General features: G+C 48.1%; 1 protein-coding gene across 1 annotated transcript; it reads right to left on the minus strand.

The window, feature by feature from the left end:
• Positions 1 to 774: 774 nt before the first annotated feature.
• gpat2 (glycerol-3-phosphate acyltransferase 2, mitochondrial) lies at positions 775 to 26,231 on the minus strand. The gene is made up of 35 exons (XM_088935621.1): positions 26,175 to 26,231; positions 22,557 to 22,664; positions 22,243 to 22,316; positions 21,969 to 22,079; positions 21,593 to 21,748; positions 18,772 to 18,871; positions 18,099 to 18,232; positions 17,044 to 17,143; positions 16,448 to 16,660; positions 15,913 to 15,919; positions 15,857 to 15,866; positions 15,709 to 15,764; positions 15,653 to 15,662; positions 15,505 to 15,560; positions 15,403 to 15,458; positions 15,255 to 15,356; positions 14,913 to 14,992; positions 12,966 to 13,084; positions 10,585 to 10,655; positions 8,272 to 8,539; positions 7,563 to 7,705; positions 7,052 to 7,129; positions 6,723 to 6,848; positions 6,104 to 6,224; positions 5,300 to 5,368; positions 4,526 to 4,585; positions 4,289 to 4,428; positions 4,120 to 4,189; positions 3,881 to 3,952; positions 3,621 to 3,760; positions 3,286 to 3,372; positions 2,270 to 2,382; positions 1,844 to 1,931; positions 894 to 945; positions 775 to 779 (listed from the first exon to the last, which is right to left on the minus strand). The coding sequence occupies exons 1-35, from the start codon at positions 26,229 to 26,231 to the stop codon at positions 775 to 777; spliced, it is 3,252 nt and encodes a 1,083-aa protein (XP_088791747.1).
• Between the last annotated feature and the right edge of the window lie 238 nt (positions 26,232 to 26,469).

The following is a 26,469-nucleotide window of genomic DNA, read 5'->3' on the forward strand; positions in this document are numbered from 1 at the left end:
TTTTATTTCATGCACATGGGAGAGAAACACAGAGACGCTCGGTGTATTTTTCTCAAATTAACTTAGAACAGTTCTTAAATATTTTTCTGTTATTTTTCACGCTTTCCTGTGCTCACAAGATTACCAGCGTTCGTAGCACGCATTTCTATGCATTCCTGTGTTTACAACGTTGGCATTGTTCCAAAATCACGCACATTCTCTTACCTCCCTATTTGCTGGAGATACAGTAGCTTTTTTTAAATACAATTGGTCACTTGCGTCCGTAGCACGCATTCCTATAGAGTGGTATAGAATTACAGAGTATCTCTTGTGTCCACTGAAGTATTAGCGCGCACTGTATCGTTGTACGTAGGCTGCGTATTCGACACGTATAAAAATACAAAATATGAAAACCCGTCCCGATTTTTCAGCGCACACAACACAGTTCCAGGGTCTTTTGGCGTACCACCTGGCGGCACGCCACGTACCACTGCAGGTACGCGTACCACAGTTTGAGAACCACTGATTTAGGTGATTAAGGGCTCGGGTGGAAGGAAAACCTCCAGGACTGGAGTTGTACCCCCCCACGGATTTAATCCATTAAAGCTGAGCTTTGTTAACACAAGTGTCCCATGAATCACCTAATGCTACAGGCTCAAGTATGCACTCTCAGGTTTCCACACATAATCCTGGAGAACACCACTCTCTCTGGATGGGACTGACTGCACGGAGAGTCACAGCAGGAGAGATCCTTTATTTTTGTGCGCTGCACTGTTTTCCCTAAAGAAAATGGGGCTATCCTATGAAGAAAATGTCAGAATCTCAACGGCCCCATGCGCGTTCTCACACATGGTAATATCCCATGTCATGTTTGGAAACGACTGTCTCTAGTTGTCAGATATATATACCCGTACCTGAGTGAGCGGGCCCTGTGTTCGTCAGCGTGTGAACCTCTGGATTAGCACTCTGGACACACATGGGTGGAAGTTTTGAGTTTATCATGCAAGTAGAGTCCTTTATTGAAATAACAGTGAACCGTATGAACACAACTGAAAATCAAAACCATTATATGGGCCCACTAATCCACACTTGTCCACAAACTATCTTTCAACCTCTCAAAACGAGAGTACTTCTCAATACAGAAATGGGCATGCCATTTCCCTTCAGCAAGCAGGTTCAAGAACAAAGGAACAAAATGCAAAATAAAAAGGTCAGGAAAACTCCCTCAAAAAGTTATCAACAATACACATTAGCTGTAGGTCGTGCACTTCAAACCTACACTGTCTGTTTATACACAGATCCACTTCCCCAAATGAAGATCAAGCACAAGGTATACGTACTCCTCACAGACCACGAGTGTATCAAGTGTTTCTGTGTGTGTGTGTTAATTCTCCAATTAAAGAGCACATGTGCGCGTGTTCTAGCAAGCTAATGAATTAACGAGCTGGCTCGAATGAGATGAATTAACGAGCGTGTCTGTGCATCACTGAGCAGTAACCATCACCGGCCAAAATGGGACCGACGTACCCTGAGGATTTAGCTACGAGGAGTCTTGGATTTGGGAGAGAGTCCCATACTAAGTCACTGATTTTGCAATTACATTTTATAATTGTAAACATTCTCAATATTCAAAGCTCAACAAGAATCATGGCAAAAAAAAAAAAAACAACAACCAGGGTGAGGCTTCTTTGAAGCTTTTGTGTAAACATTTTCAGGGACGTTAACGATGCCAGAGGACAGAAACCCGAAGAGCCGAAGAATCTTAAATCTAAACTAAAAGTGGGAGCCTGAACTGGGGAGTCGCTTTCCTGTCTGCCGTTGTCACTGTCAGTTATTCCTTCAGAGTCCCTCAGTCAAACCTTACTGAGCGGGCTGTCTGCTGCAGGCCCAGGCCGAACAGGACGACGTTCAAGCATCTCCAGCCGCGGATACTGCTCTGGTCACCTGTGGAACTGCTCCGAGAGCCTCTCGGACATCATCTCGGACAACTGCTTCCAGCATGGAGAGGACGGGATGGGATGTTAATGGGAAGAATAGTCCAATTAAAAATAATCACATAGGAACATCCCCACCCACTCCCTGAAATAAACACATCTTCACTCACTCTGGAAACACTGTAGTACTGTACAGCTGTTTGCTGTGATATACAGGGACCTTCCCGTGTTTGAACGGGTCTTAAACCTGGATCTGGGCGGAGCAGCAACCCAGTCTGAGCAACCGGAAAGAACAGCAGGCGCTCACGGGCTTCAGAAACAGGTAAGGCTGCCCCCTAGGGATTCGGAGGCCTCACTGCGGGTAGCTGAACAGGAACTGGCTGATGAAGCTGTGGAGCATCTCCCTATTCTTCTTCTGCTGGAATTCTGTACGGAGTCCCAAACACTTCCCAGACTCTACACACAGGACCTGTAAAAAGATTTCAACTAAATACCGTCACATCGTAAACATGTCCCCCCCCCCCAAAAAAATATAGCTTTGCTCTATAGTGAACATCTTCACTTTTTGTAAGAAACTACCAGCTACTATTTGCTTAGCAGGGGAACTTAAACACACGGAGAGCTGGCTCCTCCTCTCTTTAGCTTTCAGATTGTCGGTCTGACCTGTGACACTTTGTGAACTTTACTACTCTGCTACAGCAGCGTTCCAAACCAAATCCCAGCAGAATAAAGATGACAGCTCAAAGACGAGGGGAAGGAGAATAAGAAGTTGTGTTGATATTCAATTTTGCTGCAAGACAGAACTGCATGTATAAATTGAAACAATGCTCTTGCCAAAATGAAATATAATTGTGCTGAAGAAAACTGGAGACAAGAAAAGCTATTTGCAGTCTCTAGAGTTAATTAAAATCGCAGCGCAGTTAATAAAAGAAACTCACCCATCTGAAAAAAGTGCTTTTTTTGAAAAAATGTGAAAAGTAAAGTTCTTTTGACCTCAGATTATTGAGCAAAACGCGATTTTAATTTAAAAGGCAGCGGTGGGGTTCTTTCGATCTGGAAATTGAAAGAGTGAGAGTGCAGGTCGGAAGGGTGGAGTTTCTCCAGTGCCAATTAGCCTCCAGACACATGACCTGAAAACCCTGAAAACTTAAGGCTCAATCCGCTGAAATTTATTGAAAATAAAGCCTCTAAAAGGTTTTAAAAGTTGAAATCTTTACAAGAGCCCCGGCCAGTATTTACCTTAATTCCTTCTGCAAGTCCAAATCAGTAGGGACCAGAAGAAGTCAGAGACACACACGCAGACAGAGAGAGAGAGCGTTCCTGACGCCCAGGTCAGAGACACACACGCAGACAGAGAGAGAGCGTTCCTGACGCCCAGGTCAGAGACACACACGCAGACAGAGAGAGCGTTCCTGACGCCCAGGTCAGAGACACACACGCAGACAGAGAGAGAGCGTTCCTGACGCCCAGGTCAGAGACACACACGCAGACAGAGCGAGAGAGCGTTCCTGACGCCCAGGTCAGAGACACACACGCAGACAGAGCGAGAGAGCGTTCCTGACGCCCAGGTCAGAGACACACACGCAGACAGAGAGAGAGCGTTCCTGACGCCCAGGTCAGAGACGCACACGCAGACAGAGCGAGAGAGTGTTCCTGACGCCCAGGTCAGAGACACACACGCAGACAGAGCGAGAGAGCGTTCCTGACGCCCAGGTCAGAGATGCACACGCAGACAGAGCGAGAGAGCGTTCCTGACGCCCAGGTCAGAGACACACACGCAGACAGAGAGAGAGCGTTCCTGACGCCCAGGTCAGAGACACACACGCAGACAGAGCGAGAGAGCGTTCCTGACGCCCAGGTCAGAGACGCACACGCAGACAGAGAGAGAGCGTTCCTGACGCCCAGGTCAGAGACACACACGCAGACAGAGAGAGAGCGTTCCTGACGCCCAGGTCAGAGACACACACGCAGACAGAGCGAGAGAGCGTTCCTGACGCCCAGGTCAGAGACACACACGCAGACAGAGCGAGAGAGCGTTCCTGACGCCCAGGTCAGAGACGCACACGCAGACAGAGAGAGAGCGTTCCTGACGCCCAGGTCAGAGACACACACGCAGACAGAGAGAGAGCGTTCCTGACGCCCAGGTCAGAGACACACACGCAGACAGAGAGAGAGCGTTCCTGACGCCCAGGTCAGAGACACACACGCAGACAGAGCGAGAGAGCGTTCCTGACGCCCAGGTCAGAGACGCACACGCAGACAGAGAGAGAGCGTTCCTGACGCCCAGGTCAGAGACACACACGCAGACAGAGAGAGAGCGTTCCTGACGCCCAGGTCAGAGATGCACACGCAGACAGAGAGAGAGCGTTCCTGACGCCCAGGTCAGAGACACACACGCAGACAGAGCGAGAGAGCGTTCCTGACGCCCAGGTCAGAGACGCACACGCAGACAGAGAGAGAGCGTTCCTGACGCCCAGGTCAGAGACACACACGCAGACAGAGCGAGAGAGCGTTCCTGACGCCCAGGTCAGAGACACACACGCAGACAGAGCGAGAGAGCGTTCCTGACGCCCAGGTCAGAGAGACACACAGAGAGCTAGAGACTGTGTTACTCACGCCCAGGTCGGTGAAGGTATGGATTGCAGCTGCATCCAGCTCCAGAGAGGCACTTTCTGAGCACACGAGAGGAAAAACAATCCAATTAGAATTCGCAAAGGCCTTCACTCGATGACCATTTGTCCATTTCTGGACTTACTGTTCCCACCCACAGAGGTGCAGCAGTAAAGACAGCTCTGGTCCGTCCACTAGAGTACCCCAGGAGAGCACCGAGGGAACTACAGGCACAGGTTCACCGGTGGACTGCCTTTAGGGGGCACGATCAGTGGAGGAAGGCTGGCTCTCACCCACCCAGCCCTGGCACCACTCAGCCAGCTTTGCGCCATCGCTCTTGGGTCACAGTCCACGAACAGCACGGAGTGTTAATATGAAGTCACCAATGAGCGTCTTTACAGGTGTGCCGAGAGAATGTGCCAAAGTTACACCTAAGCTACACTGACGTTCTTTACAGGGTTTACTGATCTGGATTGATCTGTGGGTCTATACGACTTGGGCTGAGTTTTTCTGCAATTGACAACAGTGCTTCTGCAAGGTGATCAGAGCTTCTCACGCTTTCAGTTTCCAGATCAAAAGTGAAAATCGGATTTCCTGCAACTCTATCCAGTCTCACATGGGCCGGTGTCCATTTTTTACCTTCACAGTGACTATTCAGCAATGCCGGAGCAAATTTTGCTCGGCAGGCCAGAGGCTAAAACGCAATGGCCATTCACGGAGCGCTGCGAATTGATGGGGTCAAAAGGCTGCAATGGCAGCGGCGCCGGCGCTGTTACCGTAGTACTCCCTCGCCGTCTGGGCTCTGTCGCACAGGACTGCGTGCAGCTGCTCGATACACTGGGCTTCTGGAAGAGCACACAGCCCCAGTTACAGAACTGGCCACAGGGAACCACAACTCGCCGACAGTGGCACTGCACTAAACCAAGGAGGGGGGCGGGGTCAACTGATCCCCCTAAATGTGCTAAAATCTCCACCCCCACCTCAACCAACAACAACACACTGCACTTCCAAGCATCCTAGAGGAGGGGAAGGTCAAAATATGAGTGTTTGCTTCAACCTTTTCCCTAATACTCCTGATACACAAATGTTCTGCTGCTGGGTGACTCCAGTGCAGCAGGGATTTTACAGACCACCCAAAAATGACCAATGACCAATGTCTAAACACTACTAAAATATTACCACTTAAATGGGTAATTATATATGACCCATTACAGCAGGTCATTTTGTAAACACAAGCGGTGAGGGATCACAGCAGCCTGGACTTAAACTGACTGGAATAATTCATTTTTGTACTGATCAAAAACTGCTTTAGGTTTTTACAATCTCATGACTAAGTGACACTTATATAGAACAAGTCCTGCAGGATGCTGCTCTCTAGAATCTTTTCCAGCCATCTCTGTAACCAATGTCCAGTGCGTGCTCTATACTTACATAGCATTTCCTCACATAATGTCTGAACTGTAGCAGAAACTGCAGTGATTGTGCATGCTCCTCTTTGTGCCCGGGTATTTGTGTGCTCCAAAGACGTTCACTGTGACACGGGAGAGCTCTTCCACGTGTGCAGCTGTGTGTGGGCTAACCTGGGAGTGGGAGGTGCAGCTGGGGCAGGGCCTCAGTGGCCCAGCACAGCGCCCTCAGCTGGGCACTCAGCAACCTGCACAGGAAAAACAGCAGCTCTGGACACTGGCTGGGTTGACTGAGCTGGGGGAGAGACAGGGAGACAGACTGACATCGATACAGATTCATAAGAGAACAGAAATGTCAGAAAATACTCGAACAAGCCCGTCCATTACTTGCTTCCTCAACTGGTTCCGCTCTGAGAGAACGCGTGACAGTCGGGGATCGAGGCATTTGGCTTTGAGCGCACACATATCATCACGGCATCAGAGCACTTTTACTTTTACTTTTACTGAAAGTCTATTATGCCGAGACAGAGTATTACTTCTAATGTATCAAAAAGGCATCAGTGTGGTTCTCTCTGACTGAACGCGTGCTGATCAGGTGTTTCGGTGCGCTTCTCCCTGACTGAGCGTGTGCTGGTCAGGCGTATGGGTGCGGTTCTCTCTGACTCAACACATGCTGGTCAGGTGTGTTAGCGGTTCTCTCTGACTGAACGCGTGCTGATCAGGCGTTTTGGTGCGGTTCTCTCTGACTGAACGCGTGCTGGTCAGGTATGGCAGCCTGAGTCGATGTCAGTACCTTGTAGCAGCGGGGATTGGACATGTCCTCACAGTCCGAGTCGCTGTACTCCATCTCGTCCACCGATTTCCAGCGCAGTGCGTCACGCTGCTGCCACAGGTCACACACCGGCCGATCTCTGGACGACTGGACACGCAGAAAGAGTCAGTGAGTCATGCTGGCCATCAGTGTATATGCCTTATCTCCACACTGTGGATTTCTGTCTGTCTGTGGGTCTACACTACAGCCAGCATGAGCTCCCCCCATCAGGTTCCATCTTGGCGCCTCTAGGAAGGGGCACCCCGAGATCTGTGCATTGGTCTGTCCATCAGTCACAGAGACCACCTCACCTCTTCCATGACAAGAATCCCACAGTGCACCAGGCTGTCCACTGCGTCCATAGCGAAACTGTGTGCGGATTGGCAGGGCTGAGGAGAGAGACGATAGGCAAGCAGATAGAATTAACCAGCTCTTCTGGACCTTGAATTACTGGAGATCACAGAAGACAGAACAGGGAACGGGAGCAAATTGCCCCTGGGATATTTAATTAGCAAGGAATAACGGACACAGAGGATGCATGTGGTTACGCCCATGCAGAGGTGACATTTCAATTTTTATCAGGATGTTTGACAGACAGCATCAGTGTTTCACTGTCAGTAGCAGTGAATGTGTGCAACAATGAATGTGTCAGTGTTAACGTGAAACAGAACACTAGGCCAATGGTGTTGGTACATCAGTGCGCCATCGTGTCAATGCATCAGTGCATTACTGCTTCACTGCGGCAGTGTGCGAGACAGACCGCGTCAGGGCGTCACTGCGTCAGTCCCTGTCAGCACGTCAGTGTGATCCAAGGTGACTCACGGGTAGGACGATGTCGGGCAGCAGGTGGCAGAGCTGCAGGGCCCTCTCAGTCAGCTCTTCCTGGCACAGTGAAACGTCAAACTCCATCTCACTCTCATTGGCACACAGCACCGCCTCCGACAGCATGGAACTCACGGCACAGGCTGGACAGACGGACAGACAGATATAACCAAAAGGCTGTGCAGGCAGGCATCACCGAAGAGCTAGATAGACAGACATTACTGAACAGGTCATGTGAACAGACAATCGCAGACAGTAGGGGGAGACGGACAGAAAAAAAGAAAGATAAAACAGAGAGGAAAACATTAACAGAGAGAAAGGGAGACAGAGGGTAAAAGAACAGACAGAGACACCAGCTCAGAGCTCAGGCTGGGACCTGAGGTCCACATGTCTCAGGTTCAGGTATGGGCTACGACACTAACCAGCTATGAGCCATCCTCCAGCAGGGTCATGCCACAGGGCAAGTGATCCTGAGAGCTTGTTGGACAATAGAGGGTGCCAGTGTTATCCAGTAGTGCCATGTCAGGGCTCCACTGGATGCCAGTTCTGCTGTAAGAGCTGTAGGGGCTCACCCCAGAGAGCTCAAACATGAATACGGGTTTCTGGGTGAGCAGTAATGCTGAGCTGGTTTACAGCTGGAAATTCTGGGGGTGCACTTAATAAGACTGGGGATCCAAATAAAAAAAACGGAAAGTGAGCCTTGCCTTACCTCCCACTGCCTCTAGGCGGAAGACACTGCACAGCGCCTCACTGTGGCGGGAAAGTGTCATTACGGCCCGGGGGCAGGGACGGGGAGCGAGGAGGGGGTCCTTCCTCTGGGAGGGGGGGTACCCCACGATCAGGCTGTCCCGCAGGAGCGACAGGGCGTGGCACAGCACCTCCTCCAGGGAACCCCCAAATCCAACGTCCCGATTCCGAAACAGGACCTCCTCGAGCAGCCAGGAGAAATCCCTGCACAGCTGGGAGAGGCGCACGCCCTGCGGGAGGAGGGGGACGAGAGTAACGAGGTGGGAGGGATCCACCAATTAAGCCAAAGGAGAAGAGATGTTAGAGACTGGTAACAAAGCTCTTCCCATGGACTCTCAAGACAGCGAAGAGCTCTGTAATATCCCCTGACTGGCACACTCTCAATCTATTACAATACCGTCAAAACGCAAGAGCGGATATAAACGAGAGGAAGCCAGCCAGCTCATCTGACCTGTTTGGTAATTAGCATCTAACTGATTTGAGGATCTCATCCAGCTGCTTCTTGAAAGAAGTCAGGGTATCAGATTCAACAAAACAGCTGAGTAGCTTGCTGTTGCATAAACAAAAATGTATTTTTAAATGCACTCCTTAGTTTCCACTCGTGGGTGTTTCAGTGTTGCCTCTGAAAAAGTCAGCTGGGTTGATGTACTCACTACCTTTGAGGAATCTGAATACTTGTATTGGCTCCATTTGTAGTCTTCTACTGTATATCTAAGACTAAAACGTTTCAGTTCCTCCAGCCAATAAGCATAGGGCATTCCCTTTGGTTGCTCTTCTCTTTCTGTGATTCTAGATCAGTGCTGTAATGTGATGACCAAACTGCACACAATGTTCTAATCGAGGTCTTTCTAGTGAACTGCACAATTTTAACATCATATCCCTTCAATTAAATTCCACACTTTCAACTATCTAACAGCATTTGCTTTCTTGTTGCTCTCCAAAATCTGGAAGAATGATGTGTCAACATAAACGCCCAAGTCGTCATCACAGTTTTCTTGTTTTTTATCATCTTAATCTTCAGTAGTTTTGCTCCCTGCATGAAACACTGTAGTGTCTATAGGCCTTTGAATCTCCTTTGCAGTTTCTATTTTACTAACTATACCAGAATGTAGATCATTGATCTAAATGAGGAAGAACATTGGTCCCAGTACAGACCCCTGTGGGACTCCAATAATTACATAACCCCTGTTCGAGCTTTGGAGAATCCTTTATCTGCACTCTATCCATTGACCAGATCTCATCTCACATACACACATTTCCATAGATGCCTGCACACCCTTCAATTTAAACCCCCCCCCAAATCTGGATCTTTATCATACGTCTTCTAAAAATCTAACCCTGCCATATGAAATTGATTTGCTGCCTGCTTGCATAACATTCATCAAGTTAGTTAAGGGCTACCTTTTCTAAATCCACACTGACTATAAATTAGATTCCTTTTAATATGCAGATGATACTCTAATTTAGTTACAGACTATGTCCCATAAACCTGCATGTAATACTAAGCCATACTGTTCTTATTTTTTCTTACACTGACAGGCTGAAAGAACTGAACCTTTTTAGTACTGAACAGAGAAGACCGAGAGAATGTATAGAGCACGTTTATCGATCTTCTATAGCCTTGCTTGAAACACCGAGAGAATGTATAGAGCACGTTTATCGATCTTCTATAGCCTTGCTTGAAACACCGAGAGAATGTATAGAGCACGTTTATCGATCTTCTATAGCCTTGCTTGAAACACCGAGAGAATGTATAGAGCACGTTTATCGATCTTCTATAGCCTTGCTTGAAACACCGAGAGAATGTATAGAGCACATTTATCGATCTTCTATAGCCTTGCTTGAAACCCACAGTGTGCTCCTTTCATCTTAGCCCTGCCATTGTATGCATTGTCCCCTGCAGTGCTCCATATGTATGTTATGTACTGAAAGTCAATCCAGTAGCATTTTAGAAAGTCCTTCCCCCGTAATGCTTTCGACCTGAATAAACTCAAGAAAGCTTTCTTAGAGCTCTACTTTGTTTCTGTCGGTGAAAACGTTTCTGATCTAAGTGACTGCTGCTCTTTGTGTGATATATATAACATACTGTAATACTGGGAGGTTTGCACATTTTGTGTGATGGTCTTTATAACAGGACTTGCTAACAGTGTGATCCAAGTATTCAAAATCCCCCAACACACTGACAAAGTCAACCCAGTGGAACTTCTTATGTTCAAGCCAGAGGACACCACTGGAAACTGCATGCAGGAGTGTGAGGCTGCAGGGCTGACTGTACCTTGCGATGCTTGTGAAGCAGGAGACAGGAGAGGAGGGAGGTGGACATCACAGCTGTGCAGGAAGACGCCGCTGAGGACAGAAAATTGGTCAAATTCTTACTCGGCCAGTCAATTGCTTTTCCATTTTCCAAACATACCGGCATCCATGAGACTCACAGTACTTGTGGGCTCCTGGGCTGCTGTGCCTGGTGTTAACCAGACTGACTGCTCTCAGCTCAGACACTGCGCCCTAGACAGGCAAACGCTGGTTTATCATTCTGCATCAACAAGACCAGCCAATTAAATATTTAACCTTTCGCAGCTCGGAAGAACTTGAAAACGTTCATGGACCATGAATCTGGCCTTCAAACAGGAGGGAGGCCAGACTTTGAACCCTTTCAGTGAGCAATCGCAAGAGAGTGCAGAATCGAGGTGGACTCTGGGCAGAGCTCGCCTCTTAGAGAGCCACATGTGAATAGTGGCCTATAATATATAAGCACTTCTTTCATCTTTTTTACACAAAAGCACACATTTCAGGCCATAAAGTATTAAGGAATAGTTTCATAGACCCTGATTAACAGCCCGAATACGTCATTTCGAGCGTCCGATGAATTTATCTGATTATCCTGTGGCAACAGTAAGACAACAAGGCTGCCTACAGCCCACTTGATGCTTTTGATCTGGGATGTATTGTATTAAATGCTGCTACTTGTTTAGCCATTTATAGCCTGTAGTAACCTAGAAGTTCTGTGAGTAGAAAAGGTCTCTGAGCCCTGAATCTGGGCTTGGAAGGGGAGAAAGGGAGCAGTGGCTCGAGATTGCGCAATCGAGTTGGACACCGGGCAGGCGTGAGCTGCCCACCACTAAAATAGCTCAGTCTCGGGCACATTCAAGGGGCAGGCTCTGCAATGTGTTCCTTTGCATGACTGAAAAAAAAACTGCTTTTTTGTGTTACACCTCAAATAAATTAAATGTTTTTATTCACTGAACTTGAGTCATTGTTAGTAACTAAATTATTATTCTAGGACTCTCCCCCTCATCACCCATGAAAAGGATATAAAATGAGAATTTAATGTATCTAATAAAAGAATATAGGCACACCATGCAGAAAATAATCATCTGACAACTTAATAACATCATAACATTCAACACGGGCACGGAGACACCTGTCAGGACTTCCAACTAAGTTCTGTGACCTGTAAATGTTGTACAACAATGAAAACCTGAGCTGTTTTTCTTTTAAAAGAAGCAATCCTGAAATATATGATTACTTGTTACTTTTCTTTAAACAACACTGCATCACTGGTGGAATAGACACAAACAAACAAAATGGGAGACCTGGATTCCCAGAGAGGACAGGCCCAGTGACCACAGCCTGACCATAGAAAATGGACACAGACAGACCTGGATACCCAGAGAGGACAGGCCCAGTGACCACAGCCTGGCCATAGAAACTGGACACAGGCAGACCTGGATACCCAGAGAGGACAGGCTCAGTGACCACAGCCTGGCCATAGAAACTGGACACAGGCAGACCTGGACACCCAGAGAGGACAGGCTCAGTGACCACAGCCTGGCCATAGAAACTGGACACAGGCAGACCTGGATACCCAGAGAGGACAGGCCCAGTGACCACAGCCTGGCCATAGAAACTGGACACAGGCAGACCTGGATACCCAGAGAGGACAGAGATGCGCTTTCTGCTGCACGGTGAAAAAAATTCCAGGATTAGACAACCTTTCTTCCCTAAAATAACAAATCTAATCCCAGAACTCCCAGGCCTGCCAGAATCAGAACAGTATCAATCCTACTGGGGGAGGGCAGGAAGCTCAAAAGAGCTGCAGATCAGTATCACAGCCGGAGGGACACAGAGGGAGCCTCTCAAACAACAATAATAATGGGTCATAGTCCTGAATGTCTGTAAATGTTTACTAATTGTTACTGCTTTGGCAAGACTGTAATCAATTGGTCCTGCCAATAAAACACCTTGAGCTACTAAACAAGTTAGATGGCCGCCTCTTGCTGGTGAGCTTTCTTATTAATGTGAGAGATAAGCAGAGAGGAGGAGAGAGAGGGGTGCTGAGAGAGAAAGAGAAAGAATTCCCACACCTGCCAGAATCACAACAACTCCCACTCCTACTGGGAGAGGGGGGGAGGAAACTCAGTTGAACTGGCAGCCCAGTATGTGATCTCCTGTCACAGCCCGAGGAACAATGAGCCCGTCACCCAATAATGCCCCATATGTCTACAATATATGTAAATATTTTATGATGCGTCTTTATTGTAAATGTCTGTAGATTTGTGTTTCATGTTAATTGTGCTTGTTTTGCTTTGGCAACATAGACTTTACTCATTGGTCATGCCAATTCAATTGAATTGAACTGAGAGAGGGTTGGCTCACAGTGCAGCAGGTGTGTGGTGAGGCTGATCACTTGATGGCGCTGAGGCTCTGACAGGTCTGGACAGCAGTCAGGGGGCAGGACCCAGGAAAGATACACCTCCTCAACCACACAGGTTAACCTGGAAAGAGAGGGATTAGGGAGACACTGTAAATCCCTTGTATATCATCATGCACACTGCCTACACACCAAGCATCACTCACAAACTATTAATCAAGTTTGGATTTTTGATTAATAACATAAGACAGGTTACAAAAGTGAGGAGACTGCTAAGTTTCTATAACCGTAGCAAAATGTGATTTGAGGATCTCATTCATCTAGTTCCTGGTTCTGGAAAGGTGGCAGGTTATTAGCTCAAAACAACAGTATGAAGCAGTTTGTTCCCAACTTGTTCTAGTGCACTTTCCTGTCGTTTTCACTAGTCTGTGTTTCATTTTTGGTGCTGGTGTAGTTGCTACCACCTTCATCAATGCTCCACCAAAATTTAAATCAGTCTTTAATAACGTTTGTGCAGTGGGAGCCCTTGTAGTCAAAGATAAAAGACACTCAGTTTCAGCTTGTCAAGGTATTCCTCTGAGCTCAGGAATGCACGCAATTGCTACATTGGAATCAGTCCAGAGAAGAGCAATGTATTTATTTTAAGGTGGGAAGCAAAATTTACCATTTGAATTGTATTCTGCCAAATATTGCATTCACCTGTAATAATATTTATGAGTGCTACAAGGTCATGAAAGCAGTAAGTCAACTAAGTGAATCAGACTAAAATACACATTAAAAGCCTTATTTGAAAAAAGCGGTGCGAGAGAAAACGTGATGTAACACGCCGTCTCCCTTAGTGCGGAGGAAGAAGGTGTGAATCAGCAGATCCCTGGTTCAGAGCTGGACAGTACTCACACAATACGCCCCGAGAGGACAACCTGGCACTAGACTGTTCACTGGCCTGCACGCAAGTGGGTGTTTCAGTGTTGACTTTAAAGAAGTCTGCTGGGTTGAAGTTGTCAGGGTCTCTGAGGAATCTGAAAACTTGAATCAGCTCCCCTGTAGTCTTCTACGTCCAAGACTAAAAAGGTTCAGTTCCTCCCGCCAATCAGTGTAAGGCATTCCCGTTGACCCCATCTATGCATCCGGATGCTCTTTGCTCTGGTTGCTGTCTGGTAGGAGCCATTGCCACTTACAGCAGTCAGGAGTTATGTGCTGATGAAGAGTACTTTTACTCAGCATACGAGCCCAGAACCCTAATTAGTACCTTAGAAGATAGCTAACCATTAGCCCTAAGGGACACATCCCTCTCACTTTTCTATTATTTGCTATGGGAAAATTTACCTTCGATCGCGCAACTTCCCAGGAACACACTACTCGGAAGTCTACTGTACCTCTCTCAGTCAGTAATCTGACTATTCAAGCACACATGTGTCTGCATCTCAGAGAATTAGCAGTGGTGCACAGGATATGAAAGTTACCCCTGTGACATTCACCACCCCCTTCAAATAAACCTGCAGGGGCAGGAGGAACACAAGGGCTCCTTTGCATCGTTCCTCAGGGGCCTCGTTTTTGGCCCCATCAAGGAGAACTCCAAAAGCGTCCTGGAGCCTGTGAGCATCGCCTGTCGCCTCAGGTCTTAGACTGATACCTGTCCAGTGCAGCCGGCATGCGGACAGACCGGAGGAGTAATGGAGCTGAAAACTCTTTCAGAGCTCGTCTTGTGAAGAAGTACGCATGGTTTTTAAAACCACATGCATGAGCAAGAATAAAATTTGTTCAGGTTAAAAAGGTTTCTTGAATAAAAAAGATTTTCACTTTAAAAGCCGATGACATGTAACCCCCCCACCTTGTTCGCAGGAGATAAGGTGACCTGCGCACACACTGTACACTCTCTTTAAAAGAACTGAAGTCAGGCAGCTCGTAGCAGGCACCACACACACGCTGTGCCCTCCTCCCAGTTCTCTCACCTCCTGTTTAGCACCACTGGGAGCAGGATGTCCTCTAGGGGGCGCCCTCCCACCCTGTGTCTCCCACTCTCCTCCATTTCCTGTAGGGGAAGGAGGTGTTCACACAGCACTGGGCTATAGTGGTATACAGCCATCAGCAACCACAAGGAGAGAGAAGTAAACAGCAAGAGACTGAGAGAGAGAGACAGAGAGGAACATGAGGACAAAGCAGAGAGAGAGAGAGAGAGAGGCAGAGATGAATAAAGACAGGAGGAGAAATCAACACAGAAATAAGAGGGAAGACAAAAGGAGAAACGGAAACAGAGGGAGATGAACAGACACAGGAGAAGATGGGGAGGTTACCTTTAAAGAGAAAGGCTGGGCAAAATGGAGACGCACACAGCCCCACCTGCTCCGCCACAGGGAGGCCAGGGCCCAGCGCAGCACACCCTGACCCTGGGCAGCCTGGAGACAGACAGAAACAGTGACCGTCACACACATACAGCCCCACCTGCTCCCTGACACAGAGGCAGGGCCCAGCACCGCACGACCCTGACCCTAGCCAGCCTGGGGACAGACAGACACAGTGACCGTCACACACATACAGCCCCACCTGCTCCCTGACACAGAGGCAGGGCCCAGCACAGCAGGACCCTGACCCTAGCCAGCCTGGGGACAGACAGACACAGTGACCGTCACACACATACAGCCCCACCTGCTCCCTGACACAGAGGCAGGGCCCAGCACAGCAGGACCCTGACCCTAGCCAGCCTGGGGACAGACAGACACAGTGACCGTCACACACATACAGCCCCACCTGCTCCCTGACACAGAGGCAGGGCCCAGCACAGCAGGACCCTGACCCTAGCCAGCCTGGGGACAGACAGACACAGTGACCGTCACACACATACAGCCCCACCTGCTCCCTGACACAGAGGCAGGGCCCAGCACAGCAGGACCCTGACACTAGCCAGCCTGGGGACAGACAGACACAGTGACCGTCACACACATACAGCCCCACCTGCTCCCTGACACAGAGGCAGGGCCCAGCACCGCACGACCCTGACCCTAGCCAGCCTGGGGACAGACAGACACAGTGACCCGTCTCAACCCCCTCCCCTCCCCCATGTTTCTTACACCTGAAGAAGGCTCCACAGCCGTTTTCTTTCTTCTCTTTTCAGCATGGAATAAACCTATTACATGTTCCATAATCATAACAGGCTTCACGCTGCACTAATGTACACTGCAGTAACGTTTAAACTGCTACCATCCATTCCCCACTGATTTCACACCTACCCTCTCTCATTTCACGTCTCTCACACGCTCAGTGCTTTCAGCCTCAACCTGTGCAGTTTCGAAACATTCTTCAATGTATTTCACTTATGTGCTGATGAAATGTAGTCTAGTCTATTCTGCAATACCCTGTTTTTTCCCAGACCTCACAGGCTAAGACCCTTGGCCCCCAGGACCCACAGATAATCAGGGTCCCCTGTAGTAATACAAATAAAAACATGGTGTTTCGGCGGGGGACCAGGTCATCTGTGTCGTCCCAGTACCTGCACGCCGGAGGTGCCAGTTTCCTGACCCACGCAGTCGTAGGCAACGCCCACGGGCACCAGCATGACATCGGGCACGGCGCCGGACCGCACGGCCTGGCGGACCTGGGCCACGCGCAGCGCGCTGGAGGGCGAGGGGCGGCGCGACGTGGGGCTCGGGTCCTCCAGGAAGATCAGCACGCTCTCGCCCTCCTGCAGCAGCTCACTGACATACTGGGAGGGGGGGGGGAGAGAGAGAGAGGAGACGCAATAGAGCTTTTCTGCTTCTACAGAGCCCTCTGCTCTGTGCACAGATCACAAGGCTCCGACTGCCCCGCTAAGTTGACTGTACGGGTTTTTAGTCCTCGAGCTTGCCAACTACTGCATTGTAAAAGGCATTTTAAATCACATTCAACATCAACAACACCCCCCCCCCCCATCATATTAGAAAGATACTTTTTACTATTTGTATTTTAGCAAATGCCGTAGGATAGCATAGCAGTTTTGTTACAATAGGGCTCTCCGTCTTAAACTGGAACTATCGTCCCAGCCTTGCTTCGGCCTTCTGCTTCCGAATACGTAACCTGTCTCCGTGTGGCTCTGAGCCCAGGACTTACGGAGGCCATGATCTCTCTGCACAGGCTGTCAGTCACAGATCCCTCAGCGCCGACCGGCTGGCGGGGAGGGAGGATCACACCCAGTTTCTGAAGAACCGCCCTGCAGGGAGAGGGGACAGGAAGCTGTAGGTAACACTTCGCATTATGGTTGACTTCAATGGCTCTTCCATTAACACTGGCTTTACTGTAGACAGCTATTGCAGTACTATAAACTGTAGTAGTATGATATCCGATAATCTGATAACCTGATATCAGAGAATCTGAATTAATAGGAATAAAACAATTAAGAGAATATCTATTAACCTCTCATCCGTACAAATTAAATGTAAAGCTGACCGGGGAGAGAGCGCACCTGACACACCAGGGGAGACAGCACCTGAGTCAGCTGAAGACATAGTATGTACGGGTACAGCAGTCAAGACGGTTAACAAAGAGGAGTTCAACCGAGACAGGTGTGACACTACCTGAGATAGGAACAGTTCAAGAGACTAGAGCAGGGTGCTGTGAAGTGCGGTCCAGTACCCGAGACAGGTGTAAGAGATGAATTACAGCACAGACACAGGTGGAATGGGGTGGCACAGTATTGAAAAAGATCAGAAAGTCTGAGACAAATGATACAGACAAGGACACTCTTGTGCAGTACTTGTGACAGTATATAGGGCTGGGGTACAGAGTACTGCAACAGCTATAAAGGTTTTGGTACAATTTCTGAGAAGGACAATAGAGGTGACACAGGTACACTATAGTTCCGAGCCTGCTGAAGTAGAGTACATCACAAGCAAGACAAGAGAGGTACAATATTTGAGACAAGTACAGCACCTAAGACAGGGGCAACACACAGTCTGTAGCAAGTGAAGTACTATACCCAAGGCAGCACTGACATAACACCTGAGCCAGGTGACGTACAGCAAAGTACTACACCCAAGAAAGCACTGATATAATACCTGACCTAATTGATGTACACTATATCACTATCCCGCGCCAGCACCGACACAACACCTCAGCCAGGTGATGTACAGTAAAGTACTATACCCGCGCCAGCACTGATACAATACCTGAGCCAGGTGCTTTCCAAGCTCTCCTCACAGATAGTATACGGGACTCTCAGGCCATGGCAGAACAGGACCAGCGGTATGAATATATAGTCCAGGCTGGAGCAGTGGACTGAGACCAGCACTAGAGGTGGGCCCTGCGAAAAGACTTCTTTATCCGAGCACTGAGTCGTGCTCAGTACTCCTACGGTCCTAGCTGAGGGAGTCTGAATCAGCTGGTACCCTCTTTATAGGGCGACAACTGAGTGCAGATGAGGGGACAACAGACCCGTCATCTAATCTCTAGTTCAATCAAACAATTAATTATTTTCTTAGACATACACAGGATTTTTCTGTAGCATTCTTGCAGAAGACTGGTTAAAACATTTACTCCATTCAGATGACAACTGTCTATAATACACACCTCAGAGCCCAGCTACTGTTACAGTTAGCAAATATTATTTAAATCATTTGACCACTACAAGAGCAACAGAGTTCTTCTCTGTTCTGAACCAAAACAAGAGTACATCAACATCCTGAATTGAGCCCCCTGCTCTAGAAGATGCGTGGACAAGCATTATCGGGGATCCTGTGCACCGTCTCTGGAGAGGGCTCCCCAGATCCGAGTTTGACAACTGCAGACCTGTCCCAGCGTGGACTAAGGTGAAGAACGCACAGTGAAGCAGCTTTGCCATACCCGTTCTGAAGCCCTGCCGAGAGCCTCCAGCTGGTTGAGATTGACCTGGACGCTGCAGAACACCCTGCCGAGGAGCTTCAGGAGCAGCCAGGCGACCAACCTGAGAGAGATGGAGAGCGGGCAGTGAAAGTCACAACGGGCCCCTCTGTTTCGGCCTCCCCTGTCTCACTGCTGCCCCTCTTCTCCGGTCTGCAGGGGTGAGGAACAAATAACAACAAAATCTGGGCCTTCAGGAATTCAACAGTAGTTTCCTGTCTAGTCTGATTCTGCATTTAATGCCCTCGAATTAATTTAAAAATAAATATGTATTTTGGAAATTGCACGAGGTTGATGATATTACCTGAGAAGCAGTCCTCACTTTCTTGAAAATAAAGCACGGTTTGCAAAGGGACTCATGTACCAATTCAGGTGGCTTTCTGAATGCTCCATCATGAATAAAAGAGCAATCCAGTTGGATAATAACCAGGAGTGTCGTGCCAAAACCCAAACCTTACACTGTTTTTAATGGCTTATTATTTAGCAATGAAGTTGCTGCTTTTGGAGCTGCAATTAGCACTTCTAAATCATTTATTTTATAAATCCTATTTATTTTTAGCTACAGTCCCGAACACGGAGATGCTATTGAACACGGTGATAAAAAGCAGAGACAGAAAGAGAAAAGGCATGTAATGAGAAAAAGTATACGAAAGATGAATAAAAAGAGTAATTTGTGGAGTTCAGAACCCATTTCTATTGATTTTACATTTCCCCATATGAAAATATTACTTTCATTTAATTTTGTTAACTGTATATATGTATTGATTCTAATTTTCTCTTTGCAGCCAAACATTAGCTAAAGTCGTTTTTTTCATCTGAATTAAAAAAAAATCTTATTAATGGTTTTGTTTTGCCTTTTGAGCTGTAACTTAATTACTCACGACTGCAATTAACCATTATGGTTTTGCGGTAAAGTGACTGATCTGTCATGCCAATTAAGTCCTCTTTAACTGAAGCAAAAGCAGTTCGAGTGAGAGGAAAAGAGGGGAAGAGAGGTAGAGAACAGCAGGGAAATTCGTGTTTACAACCACCCAGGGCTCTCCTGTTCAGCAGAGCAGTCCATACCTGACTGTGGGAGACGGGGAGAAGGGGGGAACAAGGAGAAAGAGGAGTCCCTTTGACTCATCGGGCCCGTTAGACGCAAATAGATCTGAGTATCTCATCCAACCATTTCCCGATAAAAGCTAGGACATAGACTTCAATAACATGGCTGGGTAGCTTGTTCCATACTCCCACCACCCTTTGGGTAAAGAAGGATCTCATCCTGCCTTTTCTTGAAAGAAGCCAGGGTATCAACTTTAACATCATGGCTGGATAGCTTTTTCCCCCCTCCCAAAGGGAGAGACAAAGAGAAAACGTAGAGAGCTTTAGCAGCATACACACACTGTAGTGCACACACACTATAAGACTACCCAGCCCACAGGGGCTCAAACACATTTACTAATGTTACTGAAGAAGTCCAAAGGGCAGCATTCACCTACCCCAGGGGTTTCCAATTCTGGTCCTGGAGGAGCACACAGGCCTGCTGGTTTTCTTTCTAGCTGACCTTAATAACTTAATTGAACATGTTCAAGTTATTTTCCTTCTCAAAAGTTCGAAATTTTAGGTTATGAAATCCCACTGCTTCCAGCTTTTAAACACAGGAGGCCTCCTACGTGTTTAAGAGCTGAAAACAATCTTAGCAGTTCAAAGAAATATTATCAGGTCAATTAAGGGGGTCGATTGTGTAACAGTTTGGCAGGAACGTGTGGTCCTGTAGGATCAGGACTGGCAACTCCTGACATAACCTTTTCACCCAGATGAGCCCTGCCAATTACCTGCCCCCAGGCACTGCCCGCAGGGCACGTACGCTCACACCTGTGCGCGATCATCTCGCAGAAGTAGCAACGTTTGGGGCACGATCAGCAGGTCTCACCCTGGTGAACAGGGGAGGACACAATCTCAGAACGGCTCACTTGGTATTTGGAAACGCACCTTAGACCACGTCTGATAAGAACACAAGAAAGGTCTACAAAGAGAGGAAACCCTTCAGCCATCAGCTCATTTACAGTATGCCCAGATGTCAAATATCACTTTCTATTTGTATTATATACCCATCCAATTTTCGAACTGCCAGCTGTGTCTTTATATCTCGGCAGCCGTAGCTGCAGAGATGAAGAAGTGAGGGCCTGCTCCTCTGACCACGCCCACACACTGAGCTCTTCACCTCTTGGCACACTATACACTGTCCTCAACTCGAGCCTGCGGTTTCACCAGGAGCCGAGAAAGCAGGCTAATCTCTGTGCCAATCCCGGAGGCGCTAAGCCACTCCTGTCCCGCTGCTCAAGGGATCCTGGAGACATGACCCAGACCTGTACTTGCAAATTCTGGACCTCAGCTCGAGCTTGTAGTAAGCTCCTTTCCAGGCTGAGTCGCTCAGGACTCCCCCGACAGCCGTATCTCAAAGTGTCAGCTTCATCAGAACCACACACAGATTCAAACTCCCCGATACTGTCAGCTTCGTCAGACCCACACACAAATTCAAACTCCCTGATATCATCGGCTTCATCAGACCCATACACAAATTCAAACTCCCCAATATCCCCGATATTGTCAGCTTCGTCAGACCCACACACAAATTCAAACTCCCCGATATCCCCGATACCGTCAGCTTGATCAGACCCACACACAAATTCAAACTCCCCGATACCGTCAGCTTGATCAGACCCACACACAAATTCAAACTCCCCGATATCATCAGCTTCATCAGACCCATACACAAATTCAAATTCCCCGATACACACACCGTAACAGCCACGGGCAGATGGAGGTGTTGACCATGGCCAGCATGTGCTCAGCCTGCCCCCTCCTGGCCTCTCCACACTCCAGCAGACCAGCGGAGCTGCCATCGCTGGCCACAGCGCCCTCTCCTGGCCCTCCTAGGGACAACGCCCTCTGTACCCTGAAACAGTACAAAGCAATCAGGGCAAAGGAAAAAAAAAAAACTTTTGGAAAGAACATTGAAACCTTTTCATTTTAGGACATTCATTAACTTCCCAATATGCAAATGCTTCTGTCAGGGGATTTACTCTCATTCCTGTCACGTTAACATCAATGCAGCTCTAGGCATCGGTTTTATTCCAGTCCGCTCTGCGAGTTCTGGAACTTCCTCGCTCTCTCACCTGCTGCTGCTGATCACTCTGGGTGCCCGGTCTCCTCTAGGGCTGGGGTACACCCTGCACTGCCCCACGAACAGCACACAGCACACCCTCCGCACCAGCCAGCCCCGGTACCTGGGGGAGAGAGTCCGGAAAGAGGAACGAGGGAGGAGACGGAGAAAGAAGAGACAGAAAATGAGTGAGGGAGAAGGTCGCCGCACTGCGAATACCTGTCCATGAGCTCCACAGAAAAGCAAATGGTTCTGGTTGCACTGGGCCGTACTGGGACTCTTCGTACCTGGTGAGAGTCTCGTTCACGCAGAGGATGTTCCTAAAGCCCAGGAAGGGGGATGACCGCAGGAGCTTCAAGCCCTGTAACACAGCAGAGATGTGTGCTGTACAGAATGCTCTCAGTTAAACAGACAAGATCAACCCGTCCTCAAATGAGATGCCTGTTTAAGAGAGTAACTCCATCATCAGGTCTGAAAAATAAAAGCAAGAATCTAGACGCTCATTGCAAGACCTGAACTGTCCACGAAAGTCAACTGCCTCCCTCCCTGCCCTTCCCCCTCGGATCCTCTTCCTCCACCCTCCCCCTCCTCCCAGTCTCACCAGGCTGTCAGGGGTGCACTGGTGGCAGCACAGCCCCACTGCCGGTCGGACCTTCCCCAAGAACGGAACGGCCTTCAGCTTCTTCTTGATCTTCAGGCCCCAGAAGACCTGAGCACAGCCGGAGACAAAAGGGAACAGAAATGGGGAAACGGCAGAGGTCTCCCTCCGTGTCAGAGCTCAGTCGAGCACCTAGCGACACTGGGGAAGCCTACAATGTCAGACAATGGATTTTTGCATCGGGAATGCATTTCTTATGGTCCATGACAGCAAATTATTCAGAATCTCCCTAGAAAGGGAAATAAAACAATATCACATGCACTTCGTGCCTGGGATAAGAGGTTTGTACAATCAAACAGGCCGGGGAGTTCTCGGTTTCACGAAGCAGAAACGCCTTTTGGGAGCTGAAGCTGTGTGCACCACATTTGAGCCAAAGTATCCAGTTTGCAGCATGGCTGGATTTTTCTTAAAATCTAAAGTGCTTGAAACCACCAACCGAGATCGGACATGGGCCAGCTGATAAATCTGCGAAAGACCAACATTTCACCCTCAGGGTGAAGATGATGGTGAATCATCTTGAATCTGCTTAATTGGGCAGATCTCTGGTGCTCAACTGACACACCAGAGCTTTAAAACCATGCTCATTCCACATTGGAACTTGGGGTCACAAAGTGACACAACAAATCTTCACTGCCTCTAGTCTCGGCAAGAACGAGGCCTGTGTACATGCTCCTCCAGCACGCCTCAGAGCCAGTCACCTTTTGACACAACCCAACCAGAGGTGCACTTATATCACTGCAGCCTGTAGGATACTGGCCACAGCTGTCACTGCCGGATTGGAAAGCACCACAATTCCCAGCCCTACTCCTCCCAGGGCACTAAAGGATGCTTGTGATGCACAGAAGTCAATTTCGTTGAATCCTTGGATCAATTATGGCACTTACAAGCAGCTGAAGGAGCAAAACTGGCCAAATGGATTCCTCTGGGCTGTACCCTACACGTTCTTCTTATTAGCAAAATATGAATTGTGCAGCCCTTGTTACACAAGGTAGAAGAATCAAGGTCCATACCTCCCTGAATCTTCATAAAAACCTGAAAACTTTATAGTGTTTTTCAACATAACCTCAGTTTATTGACTTCACGAGGCTTCTGGGGAAGATTAAAAAATATACGCATGATGGTGTATCCAAACTGGACGATTGCCAAAATGTCTGTGCAATTTCTAAACTGCTTTATTTTATTGCTTTCCATTTCTTATTTTCTTCCACAAATGTCCCCGCGGGGCTGTATAATGCCCACTGGAGGGCTGTGGATCTCACCTAAAGGCCTGAGAAGCATGTGTGCTCTGTGGATGTGTATGAGACACAAGAGCAGGTATACCAGCACTCCACAGATGGTCCTTTTCTTAAGTTCTTCTCTTGCTCCTAAGACATTCAATCGATATTCCGCAGCCCATTTGGAATCAGCAATCACGCACGTTAGGCCAATTTACAGTGGTCAGATAACGTCAGCAGGCCTTGTTGTGTTTTCAAGCACAGCCTTGTTACATTTTTAGCCCTTAAAGCAAGCTAGCTTTCCTTAGAGGTCTCCCATCCCAGTACTAGCACTGCTTAGCTTGCTACCAGACCTCAGGAGAAGAAAGAATGAGAATCAAGGGCTGTGGACATCTGGAACAAACTACCCAGCAGGTACCCAGGCTGAATGAGACCTTTGTATCAATTTACTGCTAACTATCAAATTACAGATGGTGACAAATGAGAGGAATCCATTCAGCCCTTCTTATATTCCTATGCTGCCTGTAATAAAAACTCTGTCCTTCAAGCTCCAGACTGTTTTTTTTCATACGTTATGGAACAGATAACTGTTTTTCCAATCTGTATAAAATGAGCTCAGAGCTCATGAGCCTACTGCAGTTGTTTAGTACACTAATCTTTGACTTGATTTTCAGGACAATAATTAGCATCCACACCATAAACTCCAGCTCAGTCAGAACACAAGCCAAAAATCTAAAGGACTTCTTTTTACCCTGGCAAAACCTGAGCTTTTCCAGCTGCCACTGGTTTTTGGCTTTTTGTGATTTTTTTTTAATTTATTTTATAGCACAAACAAAGCAAGTTTGATCTCTGTTGCAAGCTCTGCTGAACAGCCAACTGAGAACTGTTCCTGCATTTTAAAGCCTTTATAGCCTTTAAGCCTTTAGCCTGAGAAAAGAACTACAACGTGAACCTGTGTACCACACCGAAAGACATGACACCGCTAACAAACACCTCTGCTGGCTGAAAGCTCCGAAACGTTTTCCTATCTGAAAACAAGCGCAATGCCCATCGCCCCGTGCAAACCCCTTGCACAACAAAATCCGTTGATCTGCAGGGCTTTTGCCCGCAACGCACCATTTCAGACAGCGAGCGGAGATTTCAGGCTGTCGGCTGCTCTTCCTGTCTGTGTGAAATAAATTAGAGCCGAAAGTCAGCCCCTGCCCGCCCCGCCCCACCAATCGTGTGTGTGGAAACCCTGGAAAGGGATCTGCATGCCAGGCAAAACAGCCACACACGTGCCAACCCCCGCTTCTCTGCCAGGGGTGGAGGGGTGCCAACCTTTGAGCTGTGGTGCGAATAGCCTTTCAAGATGCTCTAACGAGCTCATTAAATGAAAGCACCAGGTGTCCCTGATATCTGGACCTGTAGCTCTACAGAGGCGGCAGACACTGCAGGAACACAATATCTAAAGTCTGTTAACTGCATCGCTTTGAATTTCTAATGAATTAACTACTTGGAGGCGCCGGTAATCTTTGTGTGGAGCTACAGATATTGCAGACTTTGTAGAAAAAGGCATATACATCTTATTAGCCAGCAGCCATATCACCCTGCAACTCACAACAGGCAATCCACTGAAGCTCAGCAGGTGTGAGCCTGGTCAGTACCTGGATGGGAGACCTCCTGGGAAAAAACTAAGGTTGCTGCTGGAAGAGGTGTTAGTGGGGCCAGCAGGGGGCGCTCACCCTGTGGTCCATGTGGGTCCTAATGCCCCAGTATAGTGACGGGGACACTATACTGTAAACAGGTGCCGTCCTTCGGATGAGAGGTACTGTAAAACCGAGGTCCTGACTCTCTGTGGTCATTAAAAATCCCAGGGCGTTTCTCGAAAAGAGTAGGGGTGTAACCCCGGCGTCCTGGCCAAATTTCCCATTGGCCCTTACCAATCATGGCCTCCTAATAATCCCCATCTATAAATTGGCTTCATTACTCTGCTCTCCTCCCCACTGAGAGCTGATGTGTGGAGAGTGTTCTGGCACACTATGGCTGCTGTCGCATCATCCAGGTGGGGCTGCACACTGGTGGTGGTGGAGGGGATCCCCATTACCTGTAAAGCGCTTTGAGTGGAGTGTCCAGAAAAGCGCTATATAAGTGTAAGCAATTATTAATTATTATTAAATTATTAACAATGGTTTACAACCCAACATCAGAAAGAGAATTAGACCACCACTGGTGGAACCTGTGAGACCTGACTCCAAGTGGGCAGTGGATAAGCTCGAGTCTAACTGGGCCAGAAGCTGCCTCATTAATAAAGTCCACCTAATACAGACCCCTGCGAGGGCACGACCGTGAGAGCGGGGAGGCTCACCAAGGATCTCTGCGTCTGGGACTGCAGACAGTCAGCGTCTCCTCTGTCCAGAGGCATGATGGGAACTCCCTCGCTGGGCGCAGAGTCTTCCACACCAGGGCCCAAGCACAGAGAGGGCTGTTAATGAGCAAGTACAGAGTGATCTCCTAGATACCCCAGCACGGGTACAGAGTAATGGTTATTTATTCGTTCACCGGTACACCGAGTATGATTATACATCTGGCAACAGGTACAGAAATCAAGCACACGTTAAGAGAGAGTGGTTGCAAACAGAAGTAATGGTATCCTGTTTTTA

This window comes from Atractosteus spatula, chromosome 2 (assembly GCF_055471065.1).
Source record: "Atractosteus spatula isolate fAtrSpa1 chromosome 2, fAtrSpa1.hap1, whole genome shotgun sequence".
NCBI classification, from domain to species: domain Eukaryota; kingdom Metazoa; phylum Chordata; class Actinopteri; order Semionotiformes; family Lepisosteidae; genus Atractosteus; species Atractosteus spatula.

Bases quoted from the DNA above. Each gene is read 5' to 3' on its own strand.
- gpat2 (XM_088935621.1), bottom strand. From the start codon at position 26,231: ATGCCTCTGGACAGAGGAGACGCTGACTGTCTGCAGTCCCAGACGCAG. The intron at 22,317-22,556 runs GTGAGACTGGGA...GCTGTGTTACAG, and splicing joins AGTGCACCCCTGACAGCCTG to GGCTTGAAGCTCCTGCGGTC. The intron at 3,761-3,880 runs GTGTGTGTCTCT...CCTGGGCGTCAG, and splicing joins CGCTCTCTCGCTCTGTCTGC to GAACGCTCTCTCGCTCTGTC.